Source organism: Barbus barbus (assembly GCF_936440315.1).
Source record: "Barbus barbus genome assembly, chromosome: 23".
NCBI classification, from domain to species: Eukaryota; Metazoa; Chordata; class Actinopteri; order Cypriniformes; family Cyprinidae; genus Barbus; species Barbus barbus.
This window is the reverse complement of record NC_136751.1, coordinates 14602926-14629704: the sequence shown is the minus strand read 5'-3', so window position 1 is coordinate 14629704 and position 26779 is coordinate 14602926. Positions and strand designations below refer to the sequence as shown.

Below are 26779 nucleotides of genomic sequence, written 5' to 3'. Positions count from 1 at the left end.
TGAAACCAGTGAAACACCACAAACGCTTTTTCATTCATATTTTAATCACATCAGCCAGTGCTTCATGGAAAATACTCAAGCTTTATCATTCCTCAATAAATAAAAATCTATAGCCTAAACTCAAGATTTAGTAAAACAGATATTCAAGTTGTAGTCGACAAAAGATCTAACAGAAAACATTAGAAAAACAATTTAAAATAGATCCACAGTGTTTGAATTGACCCTTAATGTCACTCTCCCCCTCTTTTTCATTAATGCTCATGCTCTAATACACCGAATGGACACGAGCACTAACAAAGCAGATTGTGATCATTTTGAACTGAGACAGGACTATTGTTTGATCTACACAGTGATATAACACCCTTTGTCTCCTACTCAATGAATTGTTCATTACATAAGGCACAGTGATGCATTGTGGGTATTATATCAGCACCAAAATCCCATCCCTTAACAGAGGAGGTACATTCTTGCTGTTCAATACAGTTGGTCACAGTGAATATTTTCCATCAGTGTGAATATTAAGGCAACAGTTTTGTACTCAGTCGAACTGAACCTCTCTCTCCGTGATAAAGGTAAGAAAGTCTGTCTGTCTCATATAAAGATGAGCGGTAGTGAGATCCATGATGTAGCAGTCCACTTTTAAAAAAGTACTTGTGGAGATGTGAAATCCATTGATCTGGTCTGGCAGTTGACGCTGGTGCATAGAGAGTTCTTACTGTACGGATCCACCGACAGGGTTTTAAAGAGCCCCGAGGGAGCGGGCCATCTGTAAGTCCTTAAATAAAATCCCTTCTGGCTAGAATTTCATCACATTTAATGAACGTCATGAACAATCTGTTGAAGACAATAGAACAAGACAGTTGGCGAGAAAGATGAGGACATGTTCTTCAGTCTTTTCTGTCCAGTGTATTTAACAGTTCCACCACACACAAATAAACGGCCACATGCACAGACTAGTTCAGTCTGGTTCCTTTCGTTTATCTCTGTTCAGCTTCAGTTCATCCATTTTTTCCTGTAGGAGAGAACTAGGGGCAGATGAACCTCGCACCCTTGCTGGTAGCGTAGCACTCTGGGATGATAAGGCAGGCAGGTAACGTTAGTCTCAAACGTGTACTGTATGCTATCCAATCTGGCTCACCAATTTAACTTTATAATATGCAATATATTATGAATAGATCCATCATACTCGCTGTGAAAAAATGTAAGGAATTTATATAAGTTGTTTTATGGCAATACCTTTTCAAGGGGTGGATGTTGTTTCTGGGAAGGAAGCCGATCTTTCCGTTTGGCCACCGGTGTCCAAACTCCTGGGTCCGTTTGAGTGGACCTGTCGGATAGTGTGGCCGTCTCTGCGTCGCTGTCTGATGAAGTTTGGCCCTTGGAGTGTTCGGATCCATTTCCATTAGGAAAGACAAATGTTTCCTCTTCAGAACCTGATTGAAAGGCCGGGAAACAGGTTAAGAGCTAATAAATCATCTGCCAGCTTAACATTTCATTTAAAACTTGTGTGAATTCAGACCAAGAGTATTGATGACATTCCATAATCTTCTCTCCAACCAAATATTTTCTAGAATAACAATACCATTTACAATCAAAAGCAAGTAATAGTGTATAGCTGCATCCCAAATGACACACCTTGCACTTATACACTATGTTCTCAACCATGTAGGGTATGAATTATATAAGGCTATTTTGTCATTCATAATTGGAGTCTGATAGCCCCTCCCCCTTCAATATAATAATTAAAGCTGCAACAGTTGAGTGCATATCCAACAGAGTGTCCAACATTCCATGGTTCATTTTTCAGTTGTTTAAGTGCATCATCTGTGCACTTTTTCTTTTTGGAATTTTCTGTGTGAACGCACTAATCACACTATTTATATTACAAAATGCCATAAGTACACGGTTTGGGACGCACCTTATGGCTATCACATAGTTAAAGCCTATTAGCTATTTTATAGTGGCAATGTAATGGAAGTAACGACAGATGTTTTCTTTCATATTGTGACTCTAAATCTTTCTTCCACATCTTTATATGCTTAAAATCCCCATTAAAGGGCCCCTATTGTGCCATTTTTAAGGTTGCTAATATTGTTTTATGAGTCTCCTAAAACAGGTTTACATGCATCCAAGGTAAAAAAAAAAAAGTTTAGTTTTCTCAAAAAATAGCTTTAATTTGACCTCATTTCTAAATGATTCCTAAACGACTTGTGCGAAGCAGTTTGAAGAATCAGTCTCTCTAAACCCCTCCTTTCTGTGAGCACTCGCTGCTGTGATTGGTCAGATGGCGCAAGTCCTTTGTGATTGGTCTACAGTGTACAGCGCGAATGACAGCCATTGGTGGACATTATGCAAATGTGTTACTTCGTAATGTACAGCCGTAACAGAATAAGATTCAAATTCCTAACGACTCGTTTAGGTGATTGCGAGTCAACTCTTTAGATAGACAATAACTTTATATATCATGCACTTTTGGCTTCACAACTTTGCAGAAAGTTTATGTTCACATACTGCTACATGACACACTGCATGAAAGGTATGTGTGTGTATTTATATACATAATAAATATACACAGTACAGATACATATATTACGTGAACAAAAACTTTTATTTTGGATACAATTAATCGCGATTAATCGTTTGACAAAACTAAATAGTTTAATGAACAATAGCATAGTAGCATTCTTTACATGGCAGAAATAGTAAGACAAGTATGCTAGTATGCCATTTCACATTCAGCCTGGCTTCATCGAGCTATTTCATAGGGTTTTTAAACATAGGTAGGCTTTAATAGAAGGTGCTGTGGAATACAATTATCTTTTTTTTTTAATTACTTCTAAAACATAATTCACAGTTGTTCCTGGCAACCGATTTCAATCACATGACATAACGTAACAGTTTTACACGATGGCAATTTTGTATGATTTGATTTTGTGTAAAAATGTACAGTTTTTAGCAAGCATGAAGGTCCACTCCGAACTGTACTGTTAGCAGATTGTACGAAAAAGTAAAAATGAAAATCTGTGAATTTGAAAATGTTCGTCAAAATTTTAAATAGTAACAATCACCCCATGGTCTCTTTTTTTTGGTCCATAATAAAAATGGTTCTCAAATGAATATTTCATACTTATTTAATTCTTTATTTGATAAATAAATAGTGTAGTTCACAGCCAAAAGTTTGCAAAACAAACCTCGTCTTGTACTTTAAAAGTACAAGGTTCCTACTATGATCATTCTTTTGGGTGTAATTTTGCTGTAATGGCCAGCTTCATAAAAAAAAAAAAAAAATAAAAAAAAAAAAAAAAAAAAACTCACTCCAGCTGTTGCCTTTAGTGTGGAGGCCTGATATGGGGCCCGGGGTGCAGGGACAAGAGCTACTGGTCACCTGGAACCTCTTCACACACTCCATTCCCACCACATCCTTACAGTGCTTATGACAGTTTACTCCACAGTCTGCAGAGAGAGAGAGAGAGAGAGAGAGGTAGCAGGGTTACGATGGTCCTGAGGTGACAGTACAGGTGCAAAAAATTAAAAAGTTTTTTTTATTGTAACATTTCAAAAAGTGAAACTTTCATATATTCTGGATTCATTACTTGTAAAGTAAAACATTTCAAAAGTTTTTTTTGTTTTAATTTTGATGATGAGCTTACATCTCATGAAAATCAAAAATCCAGTATCTAAAAATATGTGACCCTGGACCACAAAACCAGTCTTAAGTCGCTGGTGTATATTTGTAGTAATAGCCAAAAATACATTGTATGGGTCAAAATGATCAATTTTTCTTTTATGCCAAAAATCATTAGGATATTATGTAAAGATCATGTTCCATGAAGATATTTAGTAAATTTCTTACTGTAAAATATCAAAGCTAAAAACTTAATTTGGACAACTTTAAAGGCGATTTTCTCAATATTTCGATTTTTTTGCACCCTCAGATTCCAGATTTTCAAATAGTTGTATCTCGGCCAAATATTGTCCGATCCTAACAAACCATCATACATCAATGGAAAGCTTATTTATTCAGCTTTCAGACGATGTATAAATCTACATTTGGAAAAATTGACACTTAAGGCCGTGTTCACACTTGGCGTCTTTTTTGACTAGAAAAAGTTGACAAGAGCGTAAAAACAAAGCTGGAAGCGTCTGTTACAAATAGCAGCCGAGAGCGTCTTTTGTTGCCATAGCAACAGCTGCAAAAGTAGCCTAGCGCTGTATACTGCAGAAATGTCAAGAAAGAGTAAAAAGTTGGCTCTTGCGTTGGCTTTTGAAGTTAACGGGAAAGAAAATGTCGATTCACAACAACGTTTGTGGGGGCACGACATTATTCGGGGAAGGAACTAGTACAATCAGTCTATCTACCGGCACCTTCTCCATTTTTCTTCTTGTTGTTATGGAAATGACAGATCTCGCTACTCGCTTGTCATTGGTCAGCTGTCAAAAAGGCGCTTGACGTAAGGTGTTTTTTTCAGAAAAGTTTAATTTTTTTCAACTCGAAAAAACGCTCTGAGCTGCAGAAAAAGACGCCGGCGGTGCCGTTTTAAAAAGCGCTCAGGACTTTTTTGAAAACACGGTTTACTCCATAGGATTATAATGTAAAACAGACGCCGGCAGCTTCGAAAAAGACGCCAAGTGTGAACACGGCCTAAGACTGGTTTTGTGGTCCAGGGTCACATATTAGAATATTTCCTAAGATCAATCAAAAAAAAGGATTTGCCAAACAGAAAAGTTCAAGTTCTTTAAAGTATTTTCATTTATGCACTCAATACTTGGTCGGGGCTCCTTTAGCACAAAAATTCCAGCATCTGTGAGGAATGGCATGGAAGCGATCAGCCTGTGGCTCTGCTGAGGCACTATTGAGCCTTCAGCTCGTCTGGATTGTTGGACCGACTGTTTCTCATCTTTCTCTTGAAACTATCCCATAAATTCCATATGGGCTTCAGGTCAGCCATGTTGGCTGGCCAAACAAGCACAGTAATATCATGGTCAGAAAACCACTTGGAAGTGGTTTGGCACTGTGGGCAGGTGCTAAAGTCCTGCTGGAAAAGGAAATCAGCATCTCTATAATTCTTGTCAGCAGATGGAAGCATAAAGCGCTCCAAAATCTCCTGGTGGACGGCTGTATTGACTTTGGACTTGATAAAACAAAGTGGACCAACACCAGCAGATGTCACGGCACCCCAAATCATCTCTGACTTCGGAAACTTCACACTGGACTTCAAGCAGCTTGGATTCTGTGCCTCTCCAGTCTTCCTCCAGACTCCAGACCTTGATTTCCAAATGAAATGCCAAATTTACTTTCATCTGAAGAGAGGACTTTGGACCACTGAGCAACAGTCCAGTTCTTTTTTTCCTTAGCCCAGGTAAGACGCTTCTGACATTGTTTCTGTTTCAGAAGTGGCTTGATAGATGTCTGAGCGTGGAGACTCTTGATGCACTGACTGCAGCTTCAGTCCACTCCTTGTGAAGCTCTCCCAAGTGTTTGAATCAGCTTTGCTTGCCAGTATTCTCAAGCTTGCAGTCATCCCTGTTGTTGCTTGTGCGCCTTTTCCTACCCAATTTCTTCCTTCCAGTCAACTTTGCATTTAATATGCTTTGATACAGCACTCTGTAAACAGCCACCCCTTTCACTAATGACCTTCTGTGACTTCCCCTCTTTCTAGAGGGTGTCAATGATTGTCTTCTGGACCAGCAGTCAGCCGTCTTCCCCATTATTGTGGGTTCAAAGAATAAGAGATACCAGAATTTATACTGTGGGGATGGTCATTTAATGAAACTCAAATGTAAATATTCTAATATTTTGAGATACTGATTTTTGACTTTCATGAGCTGTAAGCGCTAATCATCAAAATTAGAAAACAAACAAAAAAAACTTTTGAAATGTTTTACTTTACATGTAATGAATCTAGAATATATGAAAGTTTCACTTTTTGAAATGTTACATTTAAAAAAATGAACTTTTTCATGATATTCTGTTTTTTTTTAAATGGACCTGTATATAGGAAACTGATTGATAAGTACTGTATGTTCTAACCTTTGCAGTGGTAGCCTTGTTTTATGACTCCCCATAACTAATAGAAAAAAGAGGAAAAAAATTAGATGATGTACAAAGACGAGTCAGAAACGCACAAATGAAATGGTCCTTAGTTGAAACACTCACAAATCCTCCGCAGGTGTCACAGAAAGTGGGCCTTTTGTATGTGGTCTCATGGAAGTTGTGAAGGTTGTGGAGGTTGAAGCCGAGTTTAGCACACACTGACATCCCACGCATGAAATATGAAGTGATTTCCTCCCTACTGATCTCTCCTTCCCTGAAAATAAAGAACAAAGCATGATGGGAACCGATTTGATTCATTTAATGAATTTAACTTAAAGTAAGTCAATCAGGTCTGAAAATAAAAATGTAAAAAAATCACAGATTTTTTTTTCCGTTTTTTATTTTTAATAAATTTACAAAGATTTCAAACAGACTTCTTTCACGTTGTCATTATGGGGTATTGTTTGTAGAATTTTGAGGAAAATAATGAATGTAATCCATTTTGAAATAAGGCTGTAACATAACAAAATGTGGAAAAAGTGAAGCGTTGTGAATACTTTCCAGATGCACACTGTATGTATATGTATATATATATAAATATATGGACATTTTCACATTTTAATCTGAAATTTCAAAGTTCTAGAGGGGTTTTCTGATATTTCCTGTTTTATGTTTTTCTTTGTCACATGACAATAAAATGGCTTCCTGCATGTTGGTTTCACAACACTCACCAACTTTGATTTGGCAAATTAAACTTGCTTCAACTGCGTTTGAATAAAAAAAATATATATAAAAGTTGACTTCAGAAATGGAAAATATGTCCATCATAGAAGAAGTTTAGGGGTTTTGGAGTCAGTTTTTTTATATATATATATATATTCATCAAAGAATCCTGATAAAAAAAGATGTATTTTGGTTTCTGCAGTAATGGCTGCTGAAAATTCAGTTGTGCATACCAGCAATAAATAACATTTTAATATATAATAAAATTGAAATCAATGATTTTAAATTGTAACAATATTGACCAAATAAATGACATTTGATCAAATAAATGCAGCCTTGGTGAGCATACAAGACTTCTTTCCAAAACATCAAAAATCAAACCGACCCCAAACTTTTAATCGAAAGTGTAAATATATCAGTTTCATTTCTGTCATAAACACAACCCTGTTTGTTTTCAGTAGTCGTGTCTATCAGATTGTTAAAGACCTCGTCTTACTTATCGCTCTCGTGTGTGCAGAAAGAGAAGGGGAAATTTGCAGCGATCTTCTCAAAGTCCTCCAGAGAAATGTAGCCGTCCATGTTCAAATCATAATTCTTCATGATAGACTGTAGGGGGCAACAAAATCATTGTGATCTTTAATGTGAGACACTGACTTCTGAAATTATCAGCCTGTGACATTTGGTCTTGAAGGGCCTACACACTATTAAGGAAGTGAGAGTGGACAGCCAGGAACTGGCCCTAAAAGTGGGAATAAACACGTTTCTCACTTACATCCACCATCTGTTTAACGTGTTTCGAGATGGTGGCGGGATCCAGACGCGGAGTCACTCCTGATCCCCACTCGGCTACCACCGGGGGCTTCACCGGAGCTACGGGCTACAGAAAAAGGGTGGTTAGAGACCTGACAGTTTTGTTTTGACACTCAACACCAACTCGCACAAGATCAGCAACTGAGAAACGCTGCTGTGAAAACACTATACAAATGATGCTGGCTTATTTGTAAAACGCGAACGCTGTCACAGGCAGAGGGTTTATAGGAATTAATCAAAAAGCTTGTACGTAACAACACCCACACTCAAAGTGACGAAGATAACGATCGTGCATCTTTCAGCAATGTGTCTTTTTTGTGGTTTTCTTTGAAGTGTGCTTGCACAAAGAGGAGTGCGCTGAGCCCTGTACCCACACATTAGCACGGGATACTCCCTGTCTATAAACAGGTCACATACAAGGTCAGTAAATGAAAATACTGGCTAAAGTTGTTAATACCAGCCTGTTGCATATGTAAAACAAGTCAGCATCTGAATGTGCAGTCTTTAGATGTTAGAGACTATATATTTTCATACTTTCTGAAGACAATCGGAGTGCTGCTTGTCTCTGATAATTCCAGGGTGCTGTTTGAGGTTATCAGGGTGTTGTTATGTGGGTGTTAATATGTTTTGAGTGGTTTTAAGGGCGTTTCTATATTGATATTGTGTTTCTACTGGATTCTTTCTGCTCCATGTAATAAGAGCACACCTTTAGTTCTCTGTGATATGATGGTCCATATATATGGGATGTTTCGCCTATGTTACTGTTTGAGTGATTATTGCACCCAAAAATAACTGAATTTGGATACTCTTTCGCAAAAATTGTGATGCCATCTGCCATATATTTAATTATAAATCCTTTTTTTTTTTACAACGTGAACTAACCTTAACTTGACATAAAAGGTCATATTATATAATATTTTAAGAGACATTATGATATTTTAATGCATTTTCTTTGTGTGTGTGTGTATATATATATATATATATATATATACCTGTATATACTGTGTATATACTATATATAGCATGTGTGTGTGTTTATATATTAGTGCTGTCAAATGATTAATCGCGATTAATCGCATCCAAAATAAGTTTTTGTTTACATAATATATTTGTGTGTGCTATGTATATTTATTATCTATATATAAATACAAACACATACATGTATATATTTAAGAAAAATTTGTTATGCTTATATATTTATATACAATATATATATATATAAAATATAAGAATTTAAATATATAAGTGTATATGCATGTAAATATTTCCCAAATATATGCTGTATGTGAGTGTATGGATATATATAGATAATAAATATACAGTATACACACATATATTATGTAAACAAAAACTTTTATTTTGAATGTGATTAATCGCGATTAATCATTTGACAGCACTAATATATACATACATATATATATATATATATTCACATTTTTTATACATTTTCTTTGTGTAACACGTTAGAAATATTATATATATATATAAGATGTGTATTCAAGTCATTGTACACTGCAAAAAAAGTATTTTTTGATGCAGCAAATTATTATTTGGAGTACAAGAATATACTATTTCTGTATTTCTACTTCAAAGTTGAATGTATAATTCAATATGTTACTTGTCATTTCTTTTTTAATTATTTGTAAAAATTACTTGCAGTTGTAGAGGTGTGGAAACTGTAATCAAAGTAAATCCTACACCATTTCTTCAGTGTATGTGTTAATGGCATTTTTTTTATATATATTTGTTTCAATAAATTAATATGTAAATAAATACAAGAATGAGTAACATCATTGATGCTAATATCTACACTGAAAAATAATTGTAGAAACAGTTTTCACTTCTTCTAAAATTGCTAATAAACTTCACAATTAATTACAAAGAAACAGCAAGTAACATTACAATAAACATCAAATGTAAAAAACATTATAATCACAAAATTTAAACATAAAAGTAGAAAGACGGAAATGTTTTGTTATAAAACACTCTAATCTTGTTAAAATAATGTTGTATTTACAACTTTGAAAAATCATTTTTTACAGTGTAGTGTTATGGGTTTAACTGAATCCTGAACCCTGAGCATGACCTATAGCGAGACAATATATGTATACAATATACAATGCAATGTTTATTTTGAAAGCCTCACCTGAATCTTGGGGTTTTTGGGCTCCTTGGTGTAGGAGAGCTCATATATCTCGTCCTCCGTGTAACACAAGTCTAGCGAGAGCTGTGGGTAAGGTGGGGCAGAACAGTTACACATGAGAGGACACCCACTGTTTGCAATCCACATCTCTCAGTATCACACACAAACAGCCGGGCATAACCACAAAGATGAGGGCTGGTTTTAAAAATACTCATTTAGGCTTATAAATAGATGCAGGCTCTCTGTGGAAATGAAATAAAGGCATGTTAACACACTTCTAAATAGGCACAATTATTCTGTGTACTGATGAGGCCTAGTCAGGTATTCATAACCCACAGCATGAGGCACAACAAACACTTCCGAGAAGAGAGGCTTTCCAGTAACACATTCCTCTGACAACAAATCACTCTGAAACCACCGTTTTCCCTCTGTCTCACCGTTAGCAGGTGCAGCAGGTCTTTGTTGGCCTCAAACGGTGGGGTGCAGTCATGGATGGCCAACAAGTCGCTAATGTTGCTGTATAAATGCTGCATTTTCCCCAGGTTGATCTTATCGTCCTCGAGGTAGTCTGGCAGTGCCTCGTTGAGGGAGATCAGGTCTTTGAGATGAACGCCCAAGATGGGCACCTTGAATCCAGTGCAGTCGTTGTACACACGCCTGTAGTTTGAATAGTTGCTGTAGGATGACAGCAGCTCTGTGAGCTCACTGAGAGTCTGTGGGAAAACAACATGGATTAGATCTCATTTTGTTATTTTATCAGTAGCACTTTTTTAACATTAGTGTACTATCTAACATAAAATATCAATATATAATTGGTTATATTAAATTCAACACATACTAATTAGTGCTGTCAAACGATTAGTCGCCATTAATCACATCCAAAATAAAAGTTTTTGTTTACATAATATATGTGTGTGTACTGTGTATATATAAAGACACGCATACAGCATATACAGTTGAAGTCAAAACTTTACATACACCTTTCAGAATCTGCAAAATGCTAATTATTTTACCAAATGCATGTTATTGATTATTTAGTACCGACCTGAATAAGAAATTTCACATAAAAGATGTTTACATATAATCCACAAGAGAAGATAATAGTTGAATTTATAAAAATGGCCCCGTTCAAAAGTTTACATCCCCTTGATTCTTAATACTGTCTTGTTACCTGTACGATCCGAAGCTGTGTTTTTTTTTTGTTTACTCTGATAGTTGTTCATGAGTCCCTTGTTTGTCCTGAACAGTTAAACTGTCTGCTGTTCTTCAGAAAAATCCTCCAGGTCCCACAAATTCTTTGGTTTTCCAGCATTTTGTGTATTTGAACCCTTTCCAACAATGACTATGATTTTGAGATTCATCTGTCCATGCTGAGGACAACTGGGACTCATAGTCAACTATTACAGAAGGTTCAAACGCTCACTGATGCTCCAGAAGGAAAAGCCATGCATTAAGAAAACTTTTGAACAGAATGAAGATGAGTATATTTTTCTTGTTTTGCCTAAATATCATATTTTTTTCCATTTAGTACTGCCCTTCAGAAGCTACAGAAGATACTTACATGTTTTCCAGAAGACAAATTAATTTAAATTTACCTTGATCTTCAAATTCAAGAAGTTTTCACGCCCCGGATCTTAATGCATGGTTTTTCCTTCAGTGAGCTTTTGAACCTTCTGATCATACAGTCATTGTTGGAAAGGGTTCAAATACACAAAAATGCTGGACAATCTAAGAATTTGTGGGACCTGAAGGATTTTTCTGAAGAACAGCAGACAGTTTAACTGTTCAGGACAAACAAGGGACTCATGAACAACTATTACTAAACAAACAAAACACAGCTTCGGATCATTCAGGTAACAACACAGTATTAAGAATCAAGGGGATGTAAACTTTTGAACGGGGTCATTTTTATAAATTCAACTATTATGTTCTTTTGTGGACTATATTTACACATCTTTTATGTGAAATATCTTATTCAGGTCAGTACTAAATAAACAATAACATGCATTTGGTATGATCCCTCTTATTTTGGTAAAATAATTAAACAAAATTCAGATTCTGAAAGGTGTATGTAAAGTTTTGACTTCAACTGTATTTTGAAAATATTTACATGTGTATATATTTATATTCATATAAAGTATATCATATATACATATATGAAATATATAAACGTAACATTTTTCTTAAATATATACATGCATGTGCATGTATTTATATATACATAATAAATATGCACAGTACACACATATACTATGTAAACAAAAACTTATTTTGGATGCGATTAAACACGATTAATTGTTTGACTAATACTAATACATAAAATTTTAATTGTTTAATATTAATTTGAACAAATTAATATTAGCAAAATGTACACTACCGTTCAAGCATTAGCATTTTAAAAGATCTCTTATGCTGTAAAATACTATAAAAAATAGTAATATTGTGAAATATTATTACAATTTTAAATAACATTTTCTATTTTAATCTATTTTAAAATATGATCTATTCCTGTGATGGCAAAGCTGAATTTTCAAGACAGAAGTTTCAAATGATAAGAAACATTTCTTATTAGAAAGAGTTGTGCTGCGGAATATTTTTGTGGAAACCTTGATTAAGAATTATTTGATGAACAGAAACTTATAAAGAAAAGCATTCATCTGAAATAGAAATCTGTAATATTATAAATGTCTACTGATTAATTTTATGCTGAATAAACTTATTTTTTAAACTTACTTTTGAAACGTGAGTTAATGATTGTTTTAAACAAGTTTTCATTGTTAATTGTTAGTTTATGATACCTAATGCATTAATTAATATTAACAAATCTAGACTTTTTTTAAATTGTAATGTTTTATGCTAAATTATTATAATTTTTAATAGTACACTATTACCATTTTTTCTTTCTTTTTTGATATTTAGCATTTACTATTTACCTTTTCCATTTTGCACCTTCATCAAACACCGCTTTGCCATTTTTCTTTGCCAAAAATGCCATTGACCTGTTTATTGTATTTTCTAAAGTGATTTATAGTATAAATATATACTCTATAATATAAATATAAATATATATATATATATATGTATACTCGCAAAACACCTGAATCAACTTGTGCTGTACCTTGCTCAAGGGCATACACCAAGATTGTTATTTCAATTATCCATCCAAAATAGGACAGCAACTAAAACATTTGTGTAAGGAGCCTGAATCCTTAAGCATGAACAGGCCCTAAAAGATTGTTTTTGGGGGTTTTTTGCACTGAATTTGAGGATAAATCTATGGATTTGTCTCTAATAGACACCACAACTGCAAAAACTAATATTGAACATTGAAAACAGTGAAAATGATTCACTTCTGGTTGCTTTTCTGTGGAAAATGTGAACCAGTAGCTTTCACGTAAATTTGAGATATTTTTTATATTAATATGAATGTATTGTATATGACTTTTTCGGAACATGTGACCAACATGTGAACACTTTTGGGATGCAGGTGTTTCTAACTAATCAATGTAAAGATCGATATACATCAATAGCTAAAAAAAAAATCAATGGCTTAAGATCATGCCATTGGTTAAGCCCTTATAAAAACAGTTGCGTGAGAGTAAAAAGGATGTGGGTAGCAATTGTGGGGGTCAGACTGACCTTTGTGACTTCAGAGGACAGCAGGCTGGCTGTGTCTTTGAGACGAGAGATGGAACTGTGACACAGACCTCCTATCACTGCCATCAGAGTATTGAAATTCTGTAGGGCTCTCAGCTTCTGCTCAAACAGGTACAGATTAAAACAAAAAAACTGTGAATCGTACCCTCACATTCTCTCTATGAATGCATGGCAACATTGAGTTGCTTACATCCTCTTTCCTGTAAAAAGCACTTGTTAGCAACAGTTCTCCCAAACCATTTCCCAATACAGGAACATTACTCTCAATGGCACGCTTATATTAGATTTCCTCACTATCACATCATTTGACGCATTTGCTTATTTCCTAGGTGTTTTCTTTGGGGTTTCTTGTTCGCACATTGATGTTTGTGTGGTTAAAAGCAGGGCAGCACACAAAGCACATGTGATGTAATCGTTTCCTCTGAGCTAATACATTAGATGTTCAGACATCCTTAGAGTGAGCTGTCTTACTGGCATGTCCTGATAGACGTCGATCATCAACCCATATGATGAATTTCAGTTATTTTGAATGATGTAATCCAATAAACGTCACGCCTTTTAAATTCTTATTATTCAATGAAAGGTTGGATAATTAACAATGCAGATTAATTTTCACAGCTTTCTTTGTTCATATTTACCAAGGGTGCCGATATTTTTGGCCATGACATATATATATATATATATATATATATATATATATATATATATACTGTATGTATGTATGCCTATATATAGGTGTATGTATGTGTGTGTGTGTGTGTGTGTATATATATACTGTATGTATATATATGTATGTATGTATGTATGTATGTGTGTATATATATATATATATGTGTGTGTGTGTATATATATATATATATATATATATATGCCCCAACATTTAACAACCTCCGAGTTCATTGTAGGTGTCTTGAAACGTTTATATTGCACTGGTTTAAATGAATTTATCTGGAGAAACTGAATGTAATTTGGTTATTTGCATTTCCTGAATGCTACCAATGTGCTCGGTTGAATGTGTGTGTGTTTGTAATTACCTGTGCTACATGAATGAACTTGGTGAAGACCTCTGCTCGCTGCTGTGAGGTGTGCTTGTTGAGGATCATGAGCTGGACCCATTGGGAGACTCCGTTGCAGAGCATGACAGAGCGCTCGAGTGCCGGATTATCCCTCACAGAGCCATGGACCACGTAACTGCGGTAGTCCAGAAACTAAGGTGACACATAACAACAACAGGCACAGCTGAATCTGAAATCCAGATGTGCTAGGTACTCATGAATGTGATCAGTAAGACATAACGATCCTCTGATATGAACCGACACGTCCAGGTATGAGTACAACGGGTGTGATCGTGGTTGTTTTATTAGTCAGCTTCAGCAGTATGAGGCTGTGCCGTCACTACAATGCTATGCTGAGGTTAGACCATCAGATAAACTCAGTTTGCACTAGCAGCATCTGGTCAGAGAATCTGAGTATTCAGAATTCAGAGAATTCAGGGTGAGTGACTTACTGAGACGTTGCAGAAGTTTTTGAACTCCAGGTAGCTGAGGTGTTCAGCCATCTCATCTTGTTCCATGTGGTCAAACAGCAGTGAAACTTTCCTTTTCTTCACAGAGGGCGAGGGAGTCTGGGAAACATTCACTGGAGGATTACTGGTTTCAGACATAGTGATGGACAAACAGAAACCAAACAGTTCATCACAAATCTGAGGTGAAGACAAGAATACAGTCAGAAACAAATACAGACTGTCGAAATTACTTCTACGGTTCAGAGACTTGTCACATAGCACACAAATCCATTTTTACTTTATTAATACGATCAATTATTTGGTAATTATTTAATATTTGAATTATTAAAATATTTGGTAATTATTTTAATTATAATATTTTAATTATAATATATTACATTTGTGTGACATTACAGAAAAGTTATAAATTATTATTATAATATAATATATAGTAATAGTGATTTTGTTTAAAATGGAAATATTATAATTACATTATATATGAATAATCATAGTATATAATAATTTATAACTTTTCTGTAATGTCACACAAATGTAATATATAATACACCCAGTGCATATATTAAAGAAAAAAATGAAAAATTTAGACTTTATTTTATTATAATTATGTATTATAGATATTACCTATATTGCATTTGGTAAATAATTTTTGTGACATTATAGAAAAAGAGTCATAAAATATAATTAATTTATTTATGTTACAGACTATTATGATCACATTACATTTTGTGTACATAATATGTGTGTGCACTGTGTATATAATGTATATATAAATATACACACATGCATGTATATATTTAAGAAAAACATATTATCTTTATATATTAAATATATTTATATATAAAATAAATGATATGAATATAAATGTATACATATAAATACATGTAAATATTTTCTAAATACTGTATGTGTGTGTCTTTATATATACATTATATACACAGAGTACACACATATATAAAACGTTTCTTTTGGATGTGATTAATCGCGATTAATCGTTGCCCATATAATTATAAATATACATATTTATTTAATTAGTTAGTTAGTCATTTAACAGACGCTTTTATCCAAAAGCGACTTACGAGTCTTAAGACTTACATAATCCAGAATATATTAAATTGATAAATAATTAAATTACATCAAAAGACTTTTAATTGTTACGTAAGATTTATATTTCATGTTCTTTTGAACTATTCATCAAAGAATCCTGAAAATAATGTATCATGGTTTTCATAAAAATATTAGGCCGCATAACTTTTTAATTTATAAAACAATTTGACAGTATTACTGTTTTACTACATTACTGATCAACCAAATATAGCCTTTGTGGATATAAATGACAAAAAAATAATAATAATCTTACAGACCCCAAACTTTTAAATGGTTGTATAGCCTATTCAAATTTGTAAAATATCTTACTGTATATTGAATAAATATGGCCTCTTTAAGTAAACCAAATAGTTCTCTGCCCTCACACTGTACTGGCCTTGAAAGTGAACTTTGATGTCCTGCAGGGCTGGAATAGCCATAAAAAGCATTTTTTTAAATTAAATGTCAATCCAAAATGGGAACAAAAGTACAATGTCAATATGTAAAAATGACCAACTGTCTGGTGGCAGGTGTTAATTTTATACCCTGCTTAATAATATATTAAAATAGCATTATGATAGAACAACCAACTCTACTATATATACACACACTAATATAGTGGAGGTTTAATACATGGCAACGGTAGGAGGAAAGTTTTTTGCCATGTCAATAAAGCTAGTTGAATCTCAAATGAAAAAACACTCACATGTATGGTGTAATGATGAGATGATCGATTGGACTGATTACGTCACCCCTGACCAGAGCCCAGAGATCTCCCATCACTTCTTCTAACTGATGATCCACCTCAAACATTATTCGGAACTGATTAATCCACTGCCTGAGACAGACACAGAAGAAGCAGAGGACAAACATGAATCCTTTCATTCATTTTGGGATCTTTAGGTGCACATGTGAATGTTGTGGATCCACCAACCTGATGAAGTGGCAGATTTGTAGGCGCCTCTGTTCCCTTTTCTCTGCAGGACAATCCTTGTATGTTATCACAAGTCAAGGAAGAATCACACAACAACGAGATTACAAACCCTTACACTCTGAGAAAATAATCCACCCTCAATAAAGAGGCTAAAGTAAAACAGGACAGCTCTTGCTTCTTTGTCGGTGGGATTAAGAGCCATGTGAGGCTGCATGTTGCTGTGACTGAATCCTGTGAATGATGGACTCAGCTGTTCTGGGATCTGTTGCATATATCAATCTTGTTGCATATATCAATCAAACAAAGGTTCAGGTCAAAGTAAAATATTAGCAGTGGGGCTTGAAAAGGATATAGAGAAAGCAGCTTTTGGACGAAGATGTGTGATGGTACGACCCAGTTATGCATCATCAGGGTCATATGGACAAGCTGCGTCCCTCTGATCAGCTTCCCATCTGAGTCTAAAAAACAAAATATTTAGAATTTGAAACAAGATGGTTACAACATATGTGGTTACAAAGATGTTACTATGCTGCTATGCAGTTGCTACGGTGTTTCTTGGGGATTTAAATTCAAATGAGCTTCAAATCTATGTCTGTATTGTCCTTCATAAGTATGGCGTGGAATCCCCCTTCAATAAAATTGTATTTCTTGTTATATTGTCCACGAGCTAAAAATCACACATCTGATCACTTAAAAAAGTAAAAACACACCTCTCCTCACTATGCCCTTAGTGAACAATCAATATACTAAAATGTATTTGAAATATATCTATTTCATGCTAAGCATACTACACATAAATGTACATATTTATGTACTTAATAAAAATATCCTGCAGTTGTACGTTTGGTATACTAAACTGGTATACTTAAAGCTAAATGTACTTGATGCATTTTAATTGTGCGGAAGTAGTGCTGAAGTCCAAATAAAGATATATTTAAGTAAATTTTGTTGTGCTAAAGTGGAACTTTAGGTACACTTAAATATCTTGCATTTAAAGACCTTTTTATTATTCAAAGATCATATATGACCCTGGACCACAAAACCAGTCTTAAGTCGCTGGGGTATATTTGTAGCAATAGCCAAAAATACATTGTATGGGTCAAAATTATCGATTTTTTTTTATGCCAAAAATCATTAGGATATTAAGTAAAGATCATGTTCCATGAAGATATTTTGTAAATTTCTTACCGTAAATATATCTAAACTTAATTTTTGATTAGTAATATGCATTGCTAAGAACTTCATTTGGACAATTTTAAAGGCCATTTTCTCAATATTTTTTAACCTTCAGATTCCAGATTTTCAAATAGTTGCATCTCAGCCAAATATTGTGCTATCCTAACAAACCTAACAGCTTATTTATTCAGCTTTCAGATGATGTATAAATCTCAATTTTGAAAAATTGACACTTGCGACTGATTTTGTGGTCCACGGTCACATATAATCAATCCTTATCAACAGTGACACACATTTTAGGCTTTATATTAAGAAATGTACATTGTACACCATTAGTACTCCAAATAAAGTTGAATAATCATTTTTAAAACAGTAAGTTTCGAGTGATATGTCAGTAAATATGTTAATATATTTGAACTATACTTAGTATGAAATAAATATATTTTAAACATTACTTTTTTACTAGGGGCTGCATGAGTTTAGAAATCATTCATCCTTAGCAGAAATAGTAGCTACAGGACAAGTTTAATATTGTGGCCGATAAATTGCCGATATTAAAAATCAATTCCTTTTCTCAACTTGTTCCCTTTCTTGTCAAAGGTCAGTAAAAATCAACACTATTTTATCTAAATAAATGAAAAAATTAAACACTAAAAGCTAAAACCATATGTTTCCACATGTGAATTTAGGCCTCACAACATTATGTACAATATGAAAATGGATAATCACTGTAAGATTTGCTAAAGATTAATATTCAATTATCTTTAAAGTGAGTATTAGGAAAAGGTCATTTAAATGTAAAAATTGGGTAAATTAACATGAAATATAAAGTACTGACTGATAAAAACTCTTTAATATCAGCCAATAACCAATATAGTAAAAATACATTGTGTATCTCTGGTCCAAATACTTGAGCACATTTCAAATAAAAAAGGCATAAGGGGATAATTAAAAAACAAATGGGAGAGAGGGTAGGCCTGCGAAACCGAGGTGCACAATCAGGCTTTGTCTCATTAGCATAGAGAGACAAACACATTCCCAGGCCCTGAATGCTAGTAAACCAAAAGATTTCTCTCTGTTTCTCTTTCTCTCTCCCTCTCTCTTTGACAAGAGCTGCTGTCCCTCTGTCCCTAACACTACTCGGCAGACTTACATAATCCGGCTGGCACATGAGGCCAGAGACAGGGCTGAGAACCCCAGGAAAGTGGAATGTGGGAGATCTATGACTTTATGTTGTGACGTGATGTAAGCTGTGCTTCCTTTAACTACCCGGAAGTCAACATTAGGTGATGTTTTCTTCATGAAAACAGGACCTGACAGATGTAAATGGTTGTCATGTAGGGTGGGGCTTATTGATAGACAGCTAGAGACAAGTTGGACACTGACCGAAGCAGTGGAGGCAGCGGAGGATCAGTTCATCCAGGCTGGCAGAGCGGAAAGAAGAGTGAACTGGTGGACTTTGAAGAGCCCGGCTGATCTCATGAGGACTGGGGCATGTCATCCTCCTCTGCACCGGTCTTCTGCTCTTTATCACACATCCTCCTTCCTGACGGGACTTCCTGCTGCTGGAGACACATGAAAAAGTTTTTGGGCTTGATGCTGCTGAAATACTCATCCCAGTGCCAACAATGTACAGGTTTATTCAAAAAAGCAATGTGATCAACCGTACAAGTTTAGGCATGGATGCCAGCATTTATTCAAATCGGCTGTCACAAATAAACAAAACAAAGTATCCATAGCAACAGACAGTTTATGTAGTTTTAGCCACTTGTCAGACCACAGACGTTTCGCTGTAACCGCTTGTCTTTACCAGGCTAAGCGGCATTTTGATCTGTTTAATATTTGCAATGTTGATGTTGAAGACTTCATCTGTGGTTCTTTAAAGTGACAGTTCACCCAAAAAAGAAACATTCTGTCCTCATTTACTCACTCTCAAGTTGTTCCAAACCTAAAAAAAAGATATTATGAATAATGTGGGTAACGAAAAGTTGCTTGCGACTTCCATTGTATTTTTTTCCCATATCAATGGCTACCGTCACCTGTTTGGTTACACACATTTTTCTAAATATCTTCTTTTGTGTTCAACGGAAGAAAGAAACTCATACAGATTTAGAACAACATGTTATATATAAATTATAACAAAATTGTCATTTTTGGGTGAACTATCCCTTTAATATGTCATAGGTTATATGTAGAGCTGATAAGATCAGGTCATGAGAAATGCTCTGTTTTGCTAAATCCATCCCCTAAGTGTTACCACATGCAGTTAAAGACACGCCTGTCCAGTTACTTTTCTCAAAGATTTGACATTAGGTTTCACATGGCAGACATAAAAATGCTCATAGTCTAATACTTTAGGAGAGAGGCAAGTCATATTTAAGGGCGAGTATATCGTAGAGGCATGGCCCTTTTCACTTGGACCAATAAGTAAACGTCTGAAATGTCCAAACAACCAGCTAAAACAAAAACTATTGTACTTACAAATGCCCTCGCATCCAGCCAAAACATCCCAACACCTTAGTAAACTGCCAAAACACACCAAAGATATGCCCTAGTGACCGCACAGAATACTTTAGCAACCCGTTTGAAATGCCCTAGCAACCATCCAGAACACCTTAGATATCGATTATAAATACCCAGTAGCAGTTAGCCAGAACACCCTAGCAACTACTTAGAAACACCCTTATTGTTGTTAGTGTGGTCTGACAGTTTATTTGGGTGTTTTTAAGTGGTCACTAAGGTATTCTGATTGGTTTCTAGGGTGTTTCTATGTGGTTACTAATATGTTCTGTAATACGCTCTTAGAAACACTCTAGTAAACTGTCATAACACCCCAAAAACTACTTAGAAATGCATTAACAACCACTTAGAAACACCCTAGAAACCATCCAAAGATACCCTAACAACCATGCACTTTAACCATTTTAGCAACTATTTATAAGCACACTAGTAACCACTTAGAAATGCACCAATAACAGCCACAACACTCCAGCAACTGCTTAGAACCACCTTAGCAACCACTTAGAACTGCCCTAGCAACCTGCCAGAAAACCTAGCAATGGCACCATGCTAAAGCCCCTCAGAAGACCTTATAAGTGACTGACTAGCAAAACCCTAGCAACCAACTTAGCACTTTTGCTGTGAGTTTCACACCAGCGAACACAGGCAGTTTGACTGACAGGAGATCTGACCAATCATAATGCAGGATCTGCCAATTTTGTCCGACAAACAAATCAGACAGGAAAGTAGATTACGGTTGGTGGACTTGAAAAAATGTATTGATGTCTTTCCACAGTTGAAATAAAATACCTTCTGATTTTCATTCATGTTTATTTCATGCTATAACAAGTTAGACACAGCAATAGTAACTAAGGAGGGCGGGTCTTTGCGAAGGGTCAGTTGTTTAGAATAAAACCTGTAGGTACATTTACTTCAGATTTGAAATGAAACATCACTCAGATCTGCTCTAACATCCTTTTTTACATCCCCTGAAGCCTTTGACATTATACCTGAGAGCGACGGGTTCCCCTTGAAGTCTGCACCCTGCAAGCCCTACCGGTAGATCAGGTATGTTGATGTTTATATGTAAGGTTGTGTGTTGATATCTGCCACCCTATACAATAGGTTTCACTATTCAGGCCATCAATGTCACAGGAAGAGAGGCAGTTAGAAAGTGTAGATAAGCATCTCTGTCTCACAGCTTTGCTCTGTATTTTGTAAGTCACACAAAGAGAACAACAAAATTGTACTGTACATCAGGGTAACAGCCTGTAAAACTCGCGGCCGCTGCGTAATGTAGATGTATGAAGCACAATGTCAAATTTAAAGGTGTGTTTTTCTGACTTGGACATCGAGTTGTGTCTGTGACAGCATCAGCAAGAATCACTGTGGTCTGTGACGGCAGTGACATGAACAGGAAGCTGGCCGTGACTGCAGAGAAGTAGCGATGAGTTCTTAGAACGTCCAAACCCCTCCTAACCGCACTCTCTCCCTTCCTCCTGCACCAGTGTCCAGTTCAGCACACTCGTTTTCGATTCTCTCCACGCACAGACACACTGACGTTTACCTTCTCACCTCATTAAACAAACCAAACACCTAACAACTGAGATCAGGCCGACACTAAATTCACTTCGGTTGAAGTTTGTAGACCAGGAAGACATTTTTTTTTTACATGGCCTTCATAAAATACACCTCATATTTTTTTCTCTTCGCTTCTTTCTATTTCTGACTGGCCGAATATTAAACATGACTTCAATATGCAAATCCCCCATCGTATTTTCACCTCTCTCTCTCTCGCTTATTTGCATAAACCTGCTCTACAGCTGATGATAATACACAATACAGACTCTGCAGCCCTCTCAGGCCTGAGTAAAGCACGCATGCACATGGATAGAGACTCACGCATACAGTAAACAAATGAGGGAAAATGCACTTGGTTAATGTAAATGAATTTGTAAACAAGTCTATGCAAATTTATATGCAGCGTGGAATCAGCTAGGACCTGGTTATTTTGATATTTGGGTCATGATACAATAACGATATTATGAAGATACAGCGATTCTGTTTGTTTATTAGAACACTGAAAAGTCAAAAACCAAACTTGTTTCTCTAACCTGTTTTAAAAATTCTCATAATTGTGACTTTATTTTTCACAGTTGCGACTTTATATCTTATATTGTGACTTGAATATAAGATATGACTGGGTGGAATACAAGGCTTTGTAAAAGCCAGTCTGCAGATTTGAGTTGACAGCTTTCATAGAAAATTGAACAGGGCACGTGTTTCTGTGTGAGTTTATTGTTTTCGGAACAACTTGGTCTGGTAGTGTGAGATTCTCCATCATACAGTTTTTCCTCTGTAACTATTTACAGTCAACAAGTGTGTGATGCCTAATATTTTTAAAACTCTTTAGTTTTTCTGAAGTCATGTAGTGTATTCCAGTCTTTAGTGTTGTGGTTTCATATCACACAATTGTGACTTATATCTGGTAATTTTGACTTTTTTTTTTTTTTAAACAATCGCATAATTATGTGTTTTAATTTTTACTTTGGAGGTGTGATCACATTAGTGATAGTTCAGAGAAATTTAGTGGACAAAAAGGTCACTTTCAAACCAAGCAGCTTTCTGTTGGTCAACATGGTGAACTTGCATGACCAAATTGAAGCGAAATCTGCATGGGAAACTTTATTGCCCTCACACAAAAAAACACTGATAGTCAATGAAACTGGATTTTGCCTAAGAAATTTTGCAAAAAAAAAAAAAAAGTGAACACATAGGCAGAAGCAGGCTTCTGTAATTTAGATTTTGGTCAAAAATAAGTAATTAAACGTACGTTGATCTAATGGTACTATATATATCACCTTGATTCTTTTTACAACAAATATTCATGTGTAAAAAGCTACGTGTGCTGTTTTTAGCGCAAAGAACGTAAGATTTTTTTGAGCAGCAGCATGGTTAGTTTGCATTCACGCATGACACCCTGGCATTCAGTATCATAATCCAATGAAACATTTGCAGTCATACAGTGTATGAGCATTTTGGTCATGCATAGCACCTACTCGCTCACTTTCTCTTCCTCTCCTCCTGCAGCCTTTGCTCTATTCATGTCATTCAGAAAACAACTTCTCCTTTCTCTTTGGAAATCCCCCCAACCTCCCTCCACCCCTTCCCTGCCACAGTAGCCAGTGTTTTACTCCCAGTTCCTGGCTACATCTCCAGCTCCATTACCCTACCCCCAACCCTGTCCCTCCTGCCTCCTGCTTTCTCCTCATCTCCCTCTTTTTCTTTTTTTCTCTCTGCACTAACAAACACACACGCACACACAAACACACACACACACACACACACACACACACACACACACAAACACACACGCACACACAAACACACACACACACACACACACACACACACACACACACACACACACACACACACACACAGACAGGGAACATGCAAATTCCTCCCTTTCTCTCGTTAATTGATTAATTGATGCCAGAGCCCTTTGAAGGCCTTGTTTGTCGCCCATCTCTTCCTCCATTAGTCTATCTGTACCCGCTCCATCTCTGCTCCATGTACCTATAGATGTCAGATATGACAACAAAATATGTATATTTGGCAAATACTGCTATTTATATGTATATATTTTAAATGAATTTAAATACATTTGTTTGAAACTATTTATTTTAAACTATATATTTTATATTACTATATATAACATTAATCTTATATATAATACTATATATATATGTTAAGTATATATTAAAGAAATGTATTATAATGTATAATTATATATAAATAAAATTGTGTATATATACACACACACACACACACACACAATTGTATACACACATATTTATATAATATATAAATGACATATATATTAAATAAATGTATTATACATTATTATAAATGTACACTTTACAGTAAATGTGTTTAATATATAGAAACATAATAGTTTCATACGTTTATGTATAGACTACACACACACATACATATGGGCATATATTATAATATATATCATATATTTAATGTTCCACATTTCATTATATTTAAATTCTGAATATGAAATATTAAACATTAAATATCAAATATTACATGCTTGCAAAACTTGCTGTAATAAGACTAATATGCTGATAGCATCACTGTAGTCGCTGCTAACTTTGTCATTTCCAAGCAATCAGATAAGACCTCTGAGATAACATGCACAAAACAGACACCCCCAAAAGCTCCTACTCAGAGCTATCGATTCTACAGTTCTCACGTAGCTTTATATCATTTATCTCATTATACCAGTAATTATAGACAAGCAGAGTTTGCATGTAACTTATATTGACACGCTCACATGTAGCCCATATATATCATCACATATATTACAATCTGACTCCATATGTAGCGTTGGCTAACTCTCTGATTACGTTTTCAATGAGTTGACACAAGCAATGCTTCTTCACAACACCAACCATTATGTTCCTGCTAATTCCTCTTATGTACTGTAAACACAACAAGCAAACATACCTCTATCCATAACAGGTCACACTGGAGAATAACTAGGTCAAAAGCAATTCATCTCCCTAGTGCGAAATCCCCTCTTAAAGATCAGAGACAAGCACCACTGCTACTTCACAACATACACATGTGAATCTACACAATCTTGCAAATGCAAACCTAGTCTGAGAGAGTCTGAATGATGAATGTGCAGTTTGACCCGTTTTGAGAGTGACTAGCCTGTCTCTCGCAGAGAACTGAAAAACATGAGGAGAAACCACAGCTTTGTCAGATAACCACAGTGATCACTTTGCAGTGCGCTGCAAAATGAGGCACAGACAGACTTATCAAACCTCAAATGTGCATTAAACCCAGTGACAAGAAGAACTAAAGCAGATTTTTGTGCTGAGGCTATATCAAATCATTTCTAAAGAACATGGAGACCAAAGCACAGTCAGAATTGGAAAGACAGTCAAAAGTATGTACCTCTTTGACTCCTTGCGATTCATGGTGTCAGATCTTGTCTACCGGTGTCCTGTTGGTGTCCCCCAGGCTGCTTAAACCTTTACTTGTCCCATTGGGTATCTTGCAGTCTCTCTCCTCCAGCCAGAGGTACTAAGTGACCTCTTACAGGCTGGGACGTACAGTGGCTCTTCAGTCAGGGCTGTCAAAACTCAAAACCTGAAAACCAGCTGCTCAGTGCTTTCTCTCTCTCTCTCTCTCTCTCTCTCTCTCTCTCTCTTTCACACACTCACTCACTCACTCACTTACTCTCACACACCCCCTCTTTTCTTCCTCTCTGAATATTACCAGAGAACGTGAACCACAGGGCACAGAGTTAACCAAAACAATAAATAAAAGAACCCCTATTCGATGATAGGGCATTAAAAATAAAGAAAAAATTTGAACTGTAGACTCAAAAAGTTGTCAAAATCAGCATGATCACAACAAACAACTAACTGCATTCAATACAAACAAGTCCCTATTTGAAATACAGGCACTGGCTCTGACAGATAGGGGAACTGTCATCTGTGTGCATGTGTGACAGAGGGAGGGGAAAAAGTAAGCGAGAGAGAAGAGAGGGAGGGATTGAGCTCTTTTGAAAGAGTGTGAGAGTAAGTAATACGAAGTAAAAATCATTGAAAGGCCGATTGAAAACTGACAGTGTCCAAACATAAATCACAATGAGAAATCAATCCCAAAAGACCAAAGTTTGTTCCCATTCGCTTCCCACATGTGTGTTTTTACACATATTTCAGCTTTGTTTTAGTCTGTACTAGTTCCTTGCCTTTAGGCTACAGGTAAATGAGCGAGCCTTCGGGTGTGTTTTCCACGAATTTCCGCGTACAAGGTGTCATAAGCAATAGATGCATGTCTGTACCTGCTGTATCTGTTCATTTGTTAGCCTTGGGTCCGTTTTTAATTTCATCCCTTCTTTTTCTCTCTTTAACAGTAAGGTAGTGTCTCCCGGGTTGAATCCCTCCACGTGCAGCTGGAGCGGGACGCTGAAAGGATGCCTTGTTGAGGATGGAGGAGAGGGGAGATGATAGGAAAGACTGCTGCATGTGTGTTTGCATGCAAACTCTGTGGGAACCTGTGCCCGTGTGTGTGTCTGTGTGAGTGTGTTTTCACACAGAGGTGGGATTCTCATACAAGCCAGACGAGGGGGGGCTTCTGTCGGTTGAAGGATGGGTGCGAATGAATCAA

At 35.8% G+C, this 26779-nt stretch overlaps 1 protein-coding gene across 3 annotated transcripts; it reads right to left on the bottom strand.

The window, feature by feature from the left end:
- Window positions 1-23: 23 nt before the first annotated feature.
- On the bottom strand, window positions 24-26107 carry LOC306842572 (RAS guanyl-releasing protein 1-like). 3 transcript variants are annotated; one of them, XM_079373513.1, is made up of 17 exons: window positions 25559-26107; window positions 19472-19650; window positions 17262-17367; window positions 16910-16972; window positions 16682-16813; window positions 14875-15016; window positions 14402-14575; window positions 13350-13466; window positions 10148-10423; window positions 9714-9794; window positions 7530-7634; window positions 7254-7363; window positions 6158-6308; window positions 6032-6068; window positions 3316-3453; window positions 1237-1433; window positions 24-1069 (listed from the first exon to the last, which is right to left on the bottom strand). In XM_079373513.1, exons 1-17 carry the CDS (start codon window positions 25579-25581, stop codon window positions 959-961), a joined length of 2142 nt encoding a protein of 713 aa, XP_079229639.1. In that variant the 5' UTR covers window positions 25582-26107; the 3' UTR covers window positions 24-958. The 3 variants fall into 3 exon arrangements, with proteins under 3 accessions (XP_079229639.1, XP_079229641.1, XP_079229640.1); XM_079373515.1 differs by having other exon boundaries at window positions 24-834; window positions 25559-26102; XM_079373514.1 differs by having other exon boundaries at window positions 19472-19647; window positions 25559-25748.
- Between the last annotated feature and the right edge of the window lie 672 nt (window positions 26108-26779).

What these genes read in the sequence shown, in the direction of transcription:
- LOC306842572 (XM_079373513.1), bottom strand. Translation starts at nt 25,581, where the DNA reads ATGAATCGCAAGGAGTCAAAGAG. An exon ending in TGCACACACGAGAGCGATAA is followed by an intron (nt 6,309 to 7,253) that starts GTAAGACGAGGT and finishes CTTTATTTTCAG; the next exon opens with GGAAGGAGAGATCAGTAGGG. An exon ending in CACTAAAGGCAACAGCTGGA is followed by an intron (nt 1,434 to 3,315) that starts GTGAGTTTTTTT and finishes CCTTTCAATCAG; the next exon opens with GTTCTGAAGAGGAAACATTT.